This window comes from Zosterops lateralis, assembly GCF_965231275.1.
Source record: "Zosterops lateralis genome assembly, contig: HAP1_HAP1_SCAFFOLD_331, whole genome shotgun sequence".
In the NCBI taxonomy this organism is placed as follows: Eukaryota; Metazoa; Chordata; class Aves; order Passeriformes; family Zosteropidae; genus Zosterops; species Zosterops lateralis.
In genome coordinates this window covers 18226-31322 of record NW_028154367.1, presented here as the reverse complement: position 1 = coordinate 31322, position 13097 = coordinate 18226, and the positions used below count along the sequence as shown (strand labels likewise).

Here is a 13097-nt window from a genome sequence, read left to right as displayed (position 1 = left end):
GGGGGAGTCAGAGTGTTCCCCTCAGTCTCCTTCGAGGAGTGACCACTTGCCCCTCATGGCTTGCCCTAAAATGGCGGCCCCTCGCTCAGCCTGGCGCTCCATCGTGAGGGGACATTGGGGCTCGGCTGGGAGTGGAAATGGTCTCAAATGGCCTTGAGCTCCTGTTCTAGGGAACCATGGCAGCACTGGGGAGGGAGGGAGGGAGGGCGAGCCTGTTCCTGGTGACCTGAAACGTGGTTCCTGCTGTGTGCCAGGGCCTTTCTGCCTGCTGGCCTGGGGGATCACCCTCTCTGAGCTCAGCCCCACGCCCACCTCCTTCCCGCGCCTCCTTCCGAACAGCATCGGCTGTGGACGCGTCCCCTGCTGCCGTCCCCTGGCCAGGGGCCTCGTGGCTCCCGCCAGACCCTTCTTCCTCCCCAGGGAGCCTCCTCCCAGCTCAGGGGGGTGCCCCCCACAGCTCAGCACTCTCCAGCTCAGCCCCTCTAGAGCCGGGCCGCTCTCCGAGCCCCACGTGCCCTGAGCCAAGCGCGGATTGGCCACAGCCACCCCACGTAAATGGACTTCCTCTGACAAGGGGAAAAGGACCGGCCAAACCTCAGCTCGGGCCATAAGGAGAGGAGACTTCAGACCGCTCAGGGAACTGGGAAGCAGGGTGCCCAGGGAAAATGCTTTGGAAGGCGCTGGCCTCCACCAGTGCTGGTCACTAATGGAGACATCACCTCCTAAGGGCACAGGAGCGGGTGATTCCCAAAGGGCGGAAGCCAAACGGGCGAGGCAGAAGGCTGGCTGGCCTGAACAGGCATCTTCTCTGGGAAAGAGGACCCAAAAGGAAGCCGTGTGCCCACTGGAATCTAGGTCAGGAGAAGAATACACAGACGCTTCTTGCCACTGAAGGGACAAATTTGGTGTGCTGAAAGCTCAGCTGGAGAGGAAGGGGGGCCAGAAATGCGGGGCACAAGAAAACCAGTGTTTTTAAATACATTAAAGGAAAAAAAACGTTGTAAAAATAACAGTGCCCCCTACCTGGATGTGGAAGGTCACCTCACAAACAGGGACAGAGACAAGGGTACAGGTGTTTCATGCGTTCTTTGCCTCTGCCTTCAACACTCATCCCTCCCTTCCCAGTGGAAAGCCATTGCATTGTACCAAGGGACACAGCCAAAGCTTTGGAAGAGGGCAAGCCCTGCTCAGCAGAAACCAAACCACCCCAGCTGGATTGAGGGCATCCCCTTCCAAACCCAACAGGTGCCAGCAGCGTTTGGGAAGAAAGGAAATCTATCCCAGTCAAAACCAGAGCAGCGGGAGCACCAGGAGCGCTCCCTGGCAAATCCCGATTTATTGAGAACACAGGCACTGCACAAGTCAGGGAGCTGCTAACAAAAAACGCTTCCAGCCCTGGACAGGTGTTTCAAGGGGAGCTCCCCAGAGACAGAGGAACTTCAAGTCCCTTTGACTCTGGAGGATCTTCTCAGGCACACAGCAGTGGGCGTTTGCAGTCGGTAACGCGGCAGCGTCCTGGGAGCCGTGCACTTGGACACTGCCGGCAGCGGCACCGTTCCCGATGGGACACCACTCGCTCCAGGAAAGGATCCATTGCAACAGCCTGAGCTGCGGTTCCACTTCCAGGCTTTTTCTGGCCACGTCCATCTTCAGGGCTGAGCCAGCCCCGCTGAGCCCTGAGGCGGGCGGGGCCGTGACAACACAAAGGGCCCGCGCGCTGGCGGGAGGCAGGGCCGTGATGTCCCACGGCCGCCCTGGCCACGGCACTGTGACATCACCGCGCCAAGCCTATAAAAGCCGGGCCGGCACCCGCAGCTGCCAGTGCAGCCGCGATAGCGCATGCCGGAGCCATGAGTGACGGCGGTGTCCTGCTAGCTGCACTTGTCCTGCTGCTGGCCGCTGTGGCTGTCGGGTGGGCCCTTGGCCACCGGCAACCACGGAGGCGGCAGTCACGGACACGGGAGACGACCGAGCGCCCGCGGGTCCGGCCCGCGGGCTCACGGAGGAACCGGGGAGCCCCTGCGGCTCCCGGGTCCCCCAGGCCTCGGGCGGCCCCTGGCAAGCGGCCACGTGGTCCCGCGAGCCCCCTGCACAGCCCCTGCGGCTGCCGGCCCTGCGTGGCGGCGGCCCAGGAGCTGCAGGAACTGCTGCTGCTGCTCCGGGCTGGCCATGGGACGTGTGCGCCGCTCTACTCTGGGATGTGGCAGGCCTTGTCCAAAGAGCTGGAGGAGCTGCTGAAGCGAGGCCACCTGCCCTGCTGCGGCTCCTCCAGAAGCCTCCATCCCCCCGAGAGGCTGCTCCCAGCCACGGTCTCCGCCGCTGGGAGAGCCTCAACCCTTGCAAGGATGGCACAGCAGCGCACACCCGCCATCCATGCAGGGAGCTCAGGCTGTCAGAGAGCCTCCATCCTGCCAGGAGCCTCTGCCATCTCTGACAGCCTCCAGCCCTCGCAGAGGCTCAGGGAGACCTGTCAGCCTGCACAAGGTGCAGAGCCTACGGACAGGTCTCCAGGCTCCCTTGGACCCACGGACTTCAACCTGAGCCCGGGCACAAGCCTGCCCCTTGACGTGGCCAGGGGAAGCCGCGGAGGCCAAACGGGAGCCCAGCCCGAGCCAGGGGAGCCTTCTGAGGAGCAGCTGCTGGAGCAGCAAGCGTCCTGGAGCCAGCAGGGCTCATCCCACAGCTGCCAGGACGCTGTGCCGGCTGTGCCAGCTGGCAACAGCCCCAGCCTGGTGGTGGAGACCATCCTCGAGACACCGAGGAGCTGCCTCCATCCCCTGGAAGCTGCCCCAGCAGAGCCCTTGACTACCTCCAAGGGCTCTCTAATAGCAGGTGAGATCTCCTCAGGAGCTCTCTCAGGCTCCTGAGGGGCATCCCCACGCCAGGCCAGGGCCCCTGAGAGCGGCCTAGTCCCCGGCTGTTTCCAGGCTGCCACGGCTTCGAAAACCCCTCTCTGCTTTGCAGCTGCTCCTGGGAGCCCCCTGTGCCAAGCCTCGGGCTGTAGCCCCGGCCGTCCTCGGGAGCTGAGCGCAGCCCAGGACGCCGGGGACGGCAACGGTGCCGCCCTGCCCCGCCGCAGCGCGGCTCCTGCAGCCGCCTGTGCGCGCTGCCCCGGCCCAGCACCGCCGCTCGCCGGCCCCTCGGCTGCAGGGCGGGGGCCGCTGCCCGGCGCGCAGCAGGAAGCAGGTCAGAGCGAGGCGGCCCGCGCCGGCCCGGCCCGCTTGGCTGGCGGGTTCCTTCACTCGGGGGCGGGGGGCGGGGGGCGGGGGGGTGGTTCCTGGGCGCAAGGCTGATGCCTCGCTCTTGGCCGCAGGGCAAGGGAAGGAGCTGCAGGAGCTGTACCAGTTGGGCCCGCAGCTGGGCAGCGGCGGCTTCGGCACCGTTTTTGCGGGCATCCGCCTCTCCGACGGGAGGCCGGTAAGTGGCCGAGAGGGCAGGGGACGGGAGGGCAGGGCGTGCGAGGCAGGGCAGGGGCCGGGAGCGGCAGGGCCGGAGCTCAGCCCCCCTGTCTGGATGCCTTGCAGGTGGCCATCAAGCGCGTGGCCAGGGAGAGCGTCCTGCAGTGGGTCGAGCTGGTGAGTGAGCGGGGCCGGCGGGGCAGAGCGGGGCGTGGCGCCCGAACATCATCCCCCGGGCGGGAGGAATCCCCATCACCAGGGAGGCTGCCCAAGAGGGCACGGGGGCATGCCAGGCAGGGGGCAGCCACAGGGCGGCATCAGGCCTGCCGGAGGCATTTTCTCCTCCTCACAGCCCGACGGCACCCCTGTTCCGATGGAGATCGCGCTGATGGAGAGGGTGGGCTCCGGCTGCTACAACATCATCCAGCTCCTGGACTGGTTCGAGCTGCCTGACAGCTTCCTGCTGGTGATGGAGCGTCCGGAGCGGTCGCAGGATCTCCTGCAGTTCCTGCTGGAGCAGGGGGTCCTGTGCGAGGAGATGGCGCGCTGGCTTTTCTGCCAGGTGCTGGAGGCCGTGCGGCACTGCACCGCCTGCGGCGTCCTGCACCGGGACATCAAGCCGGAGAACCTCCTCGTAGACCCGGAGAGCGGCGACCTGAAGCTCATCGACTTCGGTTGCGGCACCTTCCTCCAGGAGCGGGCCTACACGCGCTTTGCCGGTGAGCCACAGCCCGGGCCCTGCTCCCGGTGCCGGGCGCTGCAGGGAGGGCCCCGTTCCCTCCTGGGCCGCGGGGTGCGGCCTTCAGCCGCCTGCCGGCCGCCCTGTGCCACGGGGCACGTGCCCTGGCCCAGGAGCCGCCTGCCGGCCCTGCCCACAGAGGGGGGCCGCAAAAGCCAGGCCCCGGCCCCTGGGCTCGGCAGGCCCCACACGGGCTGGGGCTGCTCCGCCGGCCTTCTCTGCCTTGCACAACGGTTTCCTGGCTGGGGCCGCTTGGCTGGGGGACGTGGGCCGGCCTCGGGGGGAAGTTGTGGCCGCCGGTGCAGCCCCTGCCTCTGGCAGGAGGCCGGCGCCAGGCTCTGGAAGCCGGCGGCCTGCGGCTGGACAGCACTGCCCGTGTCCCCTAGGAACACGCGCCTACAGCCCGCCCGAGTGGATCGGCCTCGGCTGCTACCGCGGCGACTCGGCCACCGTCTGGTCCCTGGGCGTGCTGCTGTACGGCATGGTGTGCGGGTGCCTCCCCTTCAGGGACGACCGGGACATCGTCTTGGGGCAGCTCTGCTTCGGGTGCCAGGTCTCTCCAGGTGGGTAGGCGGCCTCCAGAAGGCAGGCTCGGGCACAGGGCGGCGCGCAGCAGCCCGGCGCGGGCCCCGGGCGGCTCCGCGGGACCTGCCCTCCCGGGCTGGCCGCAGGAGGTGGCCCGTGCCCACGGGGTCAGGGTGGCACACGGGGCTGAAGGAGGCGGCCGCGTCCCGCCACGCCGCTCTCCCGCACAGGGCAGGGCGGGTCGGGAGGCCAGGGCGCGGCTCTGAGCACGGGCAGGACGGCCCGGGCCCCGCGGGCGCCTTCCGCAACTGACCGGCGCTTTCTGCCTTCCCTCCCTGTCCAGCGTGCCAACACCTGATCTGCTGGTGTTTGTCCAAGCACCCCGCGGACAGGCCGGCGCTGGAGGAGATCTTGCTCCACCCCTGGGTGCACGGCAGCCGTTTTTGAGGCCTTGCCGGAGCCTCTGCAGCACCCAGTTACCCCGTCCCACGCAGGACTCGGGAAACAACACCACCAGAAACCAAAAAAATAAAACAACCGCCAACCCATTCCGGGCCCTCAAGTCTGCTCCTTGTCGGCAACTTCAGCCAAAGAAACCTTTTGGGAAAAGGGGGAGTCAGAGTGTTCCCCTCAGTCTCCTTCGAGGAGTGACCACTTGCCCCTCATGGCTTGCCCTAAAATGGCGGCCCCTCGCTCAGCCTGGCGCTCCATCGTGAGGGGACATTGGGGCTCGGCTGGGAGTGGAAATGGTCTCAAATGGCCTTGAGCTCCTGTTCTAGGGAACCATGGCAGCACTGGGGAGGGAGGGAGGGAGGGCGAGCCTGTTCCTGGTGACCTGAAACGTGGTTCCTGCTGTGTGCCAGGGCCTTTCTGCCTGCTGGCCTGGGGGATCACCCTCTCTGAGCTCAGCCCCACGCCCACCTCCTTCCCGCGCCTCCTTCCGAACAGCATCGGCTGTGGACGCGTCCCCTGCTGCCGTCCCCTGGCCAGGGGCCTCGTGGCTCCCGCCAGACCCTTCTTCCTCCCCAGGGAGCCTCCTCCCAGCTCAGGGGGGTGCCCCCCACAGCTCAGCACTCTCCAGCTCAGCCCCTCTAGAGCCGGGCCGCTCTCCGAGCCCCACGTGCCCTGAGCCAAGCGCGGATTGGCCACAGCCACCCCACGTAAATGGACTTCCTCTGACAAGGGGAAAAGGACCGGCCAAACCTCAGCTCGGGCCATAAGGAGAGGAGACTTCAGACCGCTCAGGGAACTGGGAAGCAGGGTGCCCAGGGAAAATGCTTTGGAAGGCGCTGGCCTCCACCAGTGCTGGTCACTAATGGAGACATCACCTCCTAAGGGCACAGGAGCGGGTGATTCCCAAAGGGCGGAAGCCAAACGGGCGAGGCAGAAGGCTGGCTGGCCTGAACAGGCATCTTCTCTGGGAAAGAGGACCCAAAAGGAAGCCGTGTGCCCACTGGAATCTAGGTCAGGAGAAGAATGCACAGACGCTTCTTGCCACTGAAGGGACAAATTTGGTGTGCTGAAAGCTCAGCTGGAGAGGAAGGGGGGCCAGAAATGCGGGGCACAAGAAAACCAGTGTTTTTAAATACATTAAAGGAAAAAAAACGTTGTAAAAATAACAGTGCCCCCTACCTGGATGTGGAAGGTCACCTCACAAACAGGGACAGAGACAAGGGTACAGGTGTTTCATGCGTTCTTTGCCTCTGCCTTCAACACTCATCCCTCCCTTCCCAGTGGAAAGCCATTGCATTGTACCAAGGGACACAGCCAAAGCTTTGGAAGAGGGCAAGCCCTGCTCAGCAGAAACCAAACCACCCCAGCTGGATTGAGGGCATCCCCTTCCAAACCCAACAGGTGCCAGCAGCGTTTGGGAAGAAAGGAAATCTATCCCAGTCAAAACCAGAGCAGCGGGAGCACCAGGAGCGCTCCCTGGCAAATCCCGATTTATTGAGAACACAGGCACTGCACAAGTCAGGGAGCTGCTAACAAAAAACGCTTCCAGCCCTGGACAGGTGTTTCAAGGGGAGCTCCCCAGAGACAGAGGAACTTCAAGTCCCTTTGACTCTGGAGGATCTTCTCAGGCACACAGCAGTGGGCGTTTGCAGTCGGTAACGCGGCAGCGTCCTGGGAGCCGTGCACTTGGACACTGCCGGCAGCGGCACCGTTCCCGATGGGACACCACTCGCTCCAGGAAAGGATCCATTGCAACAGCCTGAGCTGCGGTTCCACTTCCAGGCTTTTTCTGGCCACGTCCATCTTCAGGGCTGAGCCAGCCCCGCTGAGCCCTGAGGCGGGCGGGGCCGTGACAACACAAAGGGCCCGCGCGCTGGCGGGAGGCAGGGCCGTGATGTCCCACGGCCGCCCTGGCCACGGCACTGTGACATCACCGCGCCAAGCCTATAAAAGCCGGGCCGGCACCCGCAGCTGCCAGTGCAGCCGCGATAGCGCATGCCGGAGCCATGAGTGACGGCGGTGTCCTGCTAGCTGCACTTGTCCTGCTGCTGGCCGCTGTGGCTGTCGGGTGGGCCCTTGGCCACCGGCAACCACGGAGGCGGCAGTCACGGACACGGGAGACGACCGAGCGCCCGCGGGTCCGGCCCGCGGGCTCACGGAGGAACCGGGGAGCCCCTGCGGCTCCCGGGTCCCCCAGGCCTCGGGCGGCCCCTGGCAAGCGGCCACGTGGTCCCGCGAGCCCCCTGCACAGCCCCTGCGGCTGCCGGCCCTGCGTGGCGGCGGCCCAGGAGCTGCAGGAACTGCTGCTGCTGCTCCGGGCTGGCCATGGGACGTGTGCGCCGCTCTACTCTGGGATGTGGCAGGCCTTGTCCAAAGAGCTGGAGGAGCTGCTGAAGCGAGGCCACCTGCCCTGCTGCGGCTCCTCCAGAAGCCTCCATCCCCCCGAGAGGCTGCTCCCAGCCACGGTCTCCGCCGCTGGGAGAGCCTCAACCCTTGCAAGGATGGCACAGCAGCGCACACCCGCCATCCATGCAGGGAGCTCAGGCTGTCAGAGAGCCTCCATCCTGCCAGGAGCCTCTGCCATCTCTGACAGCCTCCAGCCCTCGCAGAGGCTCAGGGAGACCTGTCAGCCTGCACAAGGTGCAGAGCCTACGGACAGGTCTCCAGGCTCCCTTGGACCCACGGACTTCAACCTGAGCCCGGGCACAAGCCTGCCCCTTGACGTGGCCAGGGGAAGCCGCGGAGGCCAAACGGGAGCCCAGCCCGAGCCAGGGGAGCCTTCTGAGGAGCAGCTGCTGGAGCAGCAAGCGTCCTGGAGCCAGCAGGGCTCATCCCACAGCTGCCAGGACGCTGTGCCGGCTGTGCCAGCTGGCAACAGCCCCAGCCTGGTGGTGGAGACCATCCTCGAGACACCGAGGAGCTGCCTCCATCCCCTGGAAGCTGCCCCAGCAGAGCCCTTGACTACCTCCAAGGGCTCTCTAATAGCAGGTGAGATCTCCTCAGGAGCTCTCTCAGGCTCCTGAGGGGCATCCCCACGCCAGGCCAGGGCCCCTGAGAGCGGCCTAGTCCCCGGCTGTTTCCAGGCTGCCACGGCTTCGAAAACCCCTCTCTGCTTTGCAGCTGCTCCTGGGAGCCCCCTGTGCCAAGCCTCGGGCTGTAGCCCCGGCCGTCCTCGGGAGCTGAGCGCAGCCCAGGACGCCGGGGACGGCAACGGTGCCGCCCTGCCCCGCCGCAGCGCGGCTCCTGCAGCCGCCTGTGCGCGCTGCCCCGGCCCAGCACCGCCGCTCGCCGGCCCCTCGGCTGCAGGGCGGGGGCCGCTGCCCGGCGCGCAGCAGGAAGCAGGTCAGAGCGAGGCGGCCCGCGCCGGCCCGGCCCGCTTGGCTGGCGGGTTCCTTCACTCGGGGGCGGGGGGCGGGGGGCGGGGGGGTGGTTCCTGGGCGCAAGGCTGATGCCTCGCTCTTGGCCGCAGGGCAAGGGAAGGAGCTGCAGGAGCTGTACCAGTTGGGCCCGCAGCTGGGCAGCGGCGGCTTCGGCACCGTTTTTGCGGGCATCCGCCTCTCCGACGGGAGGCCGGTAAGTGGCCGAGAGGGCAGGGGACGGGAGGGCAGGGCGTGCGAGGCAGGGCAGGGGCCGGGAGCGGCAGGGCCGGAGCTCAGCCCCCCTGTCTGGATGCCTTGCAGGTGGCCATCAAGCGCGTGGCCAGGGAGAGCGTCCTGCAGTGGGTCGAGCTGGTGAGTGAGCGGGGCCGGCGGGGCAGAGCGGGGCGTGGCGCCCGAGCATCATCCCCCGGGCGGGAGGAATCCCCATCACCAGGGAGGCTGCCCAAGAGGGCACGGGGGCATGCCAGGCAGGGGGCAGCCACAGGGCGGCATCAGGCCTGCCGGAGGCATTTTCTCCTCCTCACAGCCCGACGGCACCCCTGTTCCGATGGAGATCGCGCTGATGGAGAGGGTGGGCTCCGGCTGCTACAACATCATCCAGCTCCTGGACTGGTTCGAGCTGCCTGACAGCTTCCTGCTGGTGATGGAGCGTCCGGAGCGGTCGCAGGATCTCCTGCAGTTCCTGCTGGAGCAGGGGGTCCTGTGCGAGGAGATGGCGCGCTGGCTTTTCTGCCAGGTGCTGGAGGCCGTGCGGCACTGCACCGCCTGCGGCGTCCTGCACCGGGACATCAAGCCGGAGAACCTCCTCGTAGACCCGGAGAGCGGCGACCTGAAGCTCATCGACTTCGGTTGCGGCACCTTCCTCCAGGAGCGGGCCTACACGCGCTTTGCCGGTGAGCCACAGCCCGGGCCCTGCTCCCGGTGCCGGGCGCTGCAGGGAGGGCCCCGTTCCCTCCTGGGCCGCGGGGTGCGGCCTTCAGCCGCCTGCCGGCCGCCCTGTGCCACGGGGCACGTGCCCTGGCCCAGGAGCCGCCTGCCGGCCCTGCCCACAGAGGGGGGCCGCAAAAGCCAGGCCCCGGCCCCTGGGCTCGGCAGGCCCCACACGGGCTGGGGCTGCTCCGCCGGCCTTCTCTGCCTTGCACAACGGTTTCCTGGCTGGGGCCGCTTGGCTGGGGGATGTGGGCCGGCCTCGGGGGGAAGTTGTGGCCGCCGGTGCAGCCCCTGCCTCTGGCAGGAGGCCGGCGCCAGGCTCTGGAAGCCGGCGGCCTGCGGCTGGACAGCACTGCCCGTGTCCCCTAGGAACACGCGCCTACAGCCCGCCCGAGTGGATCGGCCTCGGCTGCTACCGCGGCGACTCGGCCACCGTCTGGTCCCTGGGCGTGCTGCTGTACGGCATGGTGTGCGGGTGCCTCCCCTTCAGGGACGACCGGGACATCGTCTTGGGGCAGCTCTGCTTCGGGTGCCAGGTCTCTCCAGGTGGGTAGGCGGCCTCCAGAAGGCAGGCTCGGGCACAGGGCGGCGCGCAGCAGCCCGGCGCGGGCCCCGGGCGGCTCCGCGGGACCTGCCCTCCCGGGCTGGCCGCAGGAGGTGGCCCGTGCCCACGGGGTCAGGGTGGCACACGGGGCTGAAGGAGGCGGCCGCGTCCCGCCACGCCGCTCTCCCGCACAGGGCAGGGCGGGTCGGGAGGCCAGGGCGCGGCTCTGAGCACGGGCAGGACGGCCCGGGCCCCGCGGGCGCCTTCCGCAACTGACCGGCGCTTTCTGCCTTCCCTCCCTGTCCAGCGTGCCAACACCTGATCTGCTGGTGTTTGTCCAAGCACCCCGCGGACAGGCCGGCGCTGGAGGAGATCTTGCTCCACCCCTGGGTGCACGGCAGCCGTTTTTGAGGCCTTGCCGGAGCCTCTGCAGCACCCAGTTACCCCGTCCCACGCAGGACTCGGGAAACAACACCACCAGAAACCAAAAAAATAAAACAACCGCCAACCCATTCCGGGCCCTCAAGTCTGCTCCTTGTCGGCAACTTCAGCCAAAGAAACCTTTTGGGAAAAGGGGGAGTCAGAGTGTTCCCCTCAGTCTCCTTCGAGGAGTGACCACTTGCCCCTCATGGCTTGCCCTAAAATGGCGGCCCCTCGCTCAGCCTGGCGCTCCATCGTGAGGGGACATTGGGGCTCGGCTGGGAGTGGAAATGGTCTCAAATGGCCTTGAGCTCCTGTTCTAGGGAACCATGGCAGCACTGGGGAGGGAGGGAGGGAGGGCGAGCCTGTTCCTGGTGACCTGAAACGTGGTTCCTGCTGTGTGCCAGGGCCTTTCTGCCTGCTGGCCTGGGGGATCACCCTCTCTGAGCTCAGCCCCACGCCCACCTCCTTCCCGCGCCTCCTTCCGAACAGCATCGGCTGTGGACGCGTCCCCTGCTGCCGTCCCCTGGCCAGGGGCCTCGTGGCTCCCGCCAGACCCTTCTTCCTCCCCAGGGAGCCTCCTCCCAGCTCAGGGGGGTGCCCCCCACAGCTCAGCACTCTCCAGCTCAGCCCCTCTAGAGCCGGGCCGCTCTCCGAGCCCCACGTGCCCTGAGCCAAGCGCGGATTGGCCACAGCCACCCCACGTAAATGGACTTCCTCTGACAAGGGGAAAAGGACCGGCCAAACCTCAGCTCGGGCCATAAGGAGAGGAGACTTCAGACCGCTCAGGGAACTGGGAAGCAGGGTGCCCAGGGAAAATGCTTTGGAAGGCGCTGGCCTCCACCAGTGCTGGTCACTAATGGAGACATCACCTCCTAAGGGCACAGGAGCGGGTGATTCCCAAAGGGCGGAAGCCAAACGGGCGAGGCAGAAGGCTGGCTGGCCTGAACAGGCATCTTCTCTGGGAAAGAGGACCCAAAAGGAAGCCGTGTGCCCACTGGAATCTAGGTCAGGAGAAGAATACACAGACGCTTCTTGCCACTGAAGGGACAAATTTGGTGTGCTGAAAGCTCAGCTGGAGAGGAAGGGGGGCCAGAAATGCGGGGCACAAGAAAACCAGTGTTTTTAAATACATTAAAGGAAAAAAAACGTTGTAAAAATAACAGTGCCCCCTACCTGGATGTGGAAGGTCACCTCACAAACAGGGACAGAGACAAGGGTACAGGTGTTTCATGCGTTCTTTGCCTCTGCCTTCAACACTCATCCCTCCCTTCCCAGTGGAAAGCCATTGCATTGTACCAAGGGACACAGCCAAAGCTTTGGAAGAGGGCAAGCCCTGCTCAGCAGAAACCAAACCACCCCAGCTGGATTGAGGGCATCCCCTTCCAAACCCAACAGGTGCCAGCAGCGTTTGGGAAGAAAGGAAATCTATCCCAGTCAAAACCAGAGCAGCGGGAGCACCAGGAGCGCTCCCTGGCAAATCCCGATTTATTGAGAACACAGGCACTGCACAAGTCAGGGAGCTGCTAACAAAAAACGCTTCCAGCCCTGGACAGGTGTTTCAAGGGGAGCTCCCCAGAGACAGAGGAACTTCAAGTCCCTTTGACTCTGGAGGATCTTCTCAGGCACACAGCAGTGGGCGTTTGCAGTCGGTAACGCGGCAGCGTCCTGGGAGCCGTGCACTTGGACACTGCCGGCAGCGGCACCGTTCCCGATGGGACACCACTCGCTCCAGGAAAGGATCCATTGCAACAGCCTGAGCTGCGGTTCCACTTCCAGGCTTTTTCTGGCCACGTCCATCTTCAGGGCTGAGCCAGCCCCGCTGAGCCCTGAGGCGGGCGGGGCCGTGACAACACAAAGGGCCCGCGCGCTGGCGGGAGGCAGGGCCGTGATGTCCCACGGCCGCCCTGGCCACGGCACTGTGACATCACCGCGCCAAGCCTATAAAAGCCGGGCCGGCACCCGCAGCTGCCAGTGCAGCCGCGATAGCGCATGCCGGAGCCATGAGTGACGGCGGTGTCCTGCTAGCTGCACTTGTCCTGCTGCTGGCCGCTGTGGCTGTCGGGTGGGCCCTTGGCCACCGGCAACCACGGAGGCGGCAGTCACGGACACGGGAGACGACCGAGCGCCCGCGGGTCCGGCCCGCGGGCTCACGGAGGAACCGGGGAGCCCCTGCGGCTCCCGGGTCCCCCAGGCCTCGGGCGGCCCCTGGCAAGCGGCCACGTGGTCCCGCGAGCCCCCTGCACAGCCCCTGCGGCTGCCGGCCCTGCGTGGCGGCGGCCCAGGAGCTGCAGGAACTGCTGCTGCTGCTCCGGGCTGGCCATGGGACGTGTGCGCCGCTCTACTCTGGGATGTGGCAGGCCTTGTCCAAAGAGCTGGAGGAGCTGCTGAAGCGAGGCCACCTGCCCTGCTGCGGCTCCTCCAGAAGCCTCCATCCCCCCGAGAGGCTGCTCCCAGCCACGGTCTCCGCCGCTGGGAGAGCCTCAACCCTTGCAAGGATGGCACAGCAGCGCACACCCGCCATCCATGCAGGGAGCTCAGGCTGTCAGAGAGCCTCCATCCTGCCAGGAGCCTCTGCCATCTCTGACAGCCTCCAGCCCTCGCAGAGGCTCAGGGAGACCTGTCAGCCTGCACAAGGTGCAGAGCCTACGGACAGGTCTCCAGGCTCCCTTGGACCCACGGACTTCAACCTGAGCCCGGGCACAAGC

General features: G+C 66.4%; 2 protein-coding genes across 2 annotated transcripts; both read left to right on the top strand.

Moving 5' to 3' along the window:
• Nucleotides 1–3771: 3771 nt before the first annotated feature.
• Nucleotides 3772–6082, top strand: LOC310923796 (serine/threonine-protein kinase pim-1-like; the record flags this gene model as incomplete). Its single annotated transcript, XM_083885732.1, has 3 exons — nucleotides 3772–4117; nucleotides 4524–4700; nucleotides 5006–6082. 3 exons carry the CDS (start codon nucleotides 3772–3774, stop codon nucleotides 5107–5109), a joined length of 627 nt encoding a protein of 208 aa, XP_083741858.1. The 3' UTR covers nucleotides 5110–6082.
• A 2951-nt stretch (nucleotides 6083–9033) lies between these two features.
• On the top strand, nucleotides 9034–11353 carry LOC310923798 (serine/threonine-protein kinase pim-1-like). Its single transcript, XM_083885734.1, has 3 exons — nucleotides 9034–9388; nucleotides 9795–9971; nucleotides 10277–11353. The coding sequence occupies exons 1-3, from the start codon at nucleotides 9043–9045 to the stop codon at nucleotides 10378–10380; spliced, it is 627 nt and encodes a 208-aa protein (XP_083741860.1). The 5' UTR covers nucleotides 9034–9042; the 3' UTR covers nucleotides 10381–11353.
• The last annotated feature ends 1744 nt before the right edge of the window (nucleotides 11354–13097 follow it).

Coding starts and splice junctions, on each gene's coding strand:
- LOC310923798 (XM_083885734.1), top strand. CDS start 9,043: ATGGAGATCGCGCTGATGGAGAGGGTGGGCTCCGGCTGCTACAACATC. Junction 9,389..9,794: donor GGCCTACACGCGCTTTGCCG/GTGAGCCACAGC, acceptor CGTGTCCCCTAG/GAACACGCGCCTACAGCCCG. Junction 9,972..10,276: donor CGGGTGCCAGGTCTCTCCAG/GTGGGTAGGCGG, acceptor CTCCCTGTCCAG/CGTGCCAACACCTGATCTGC.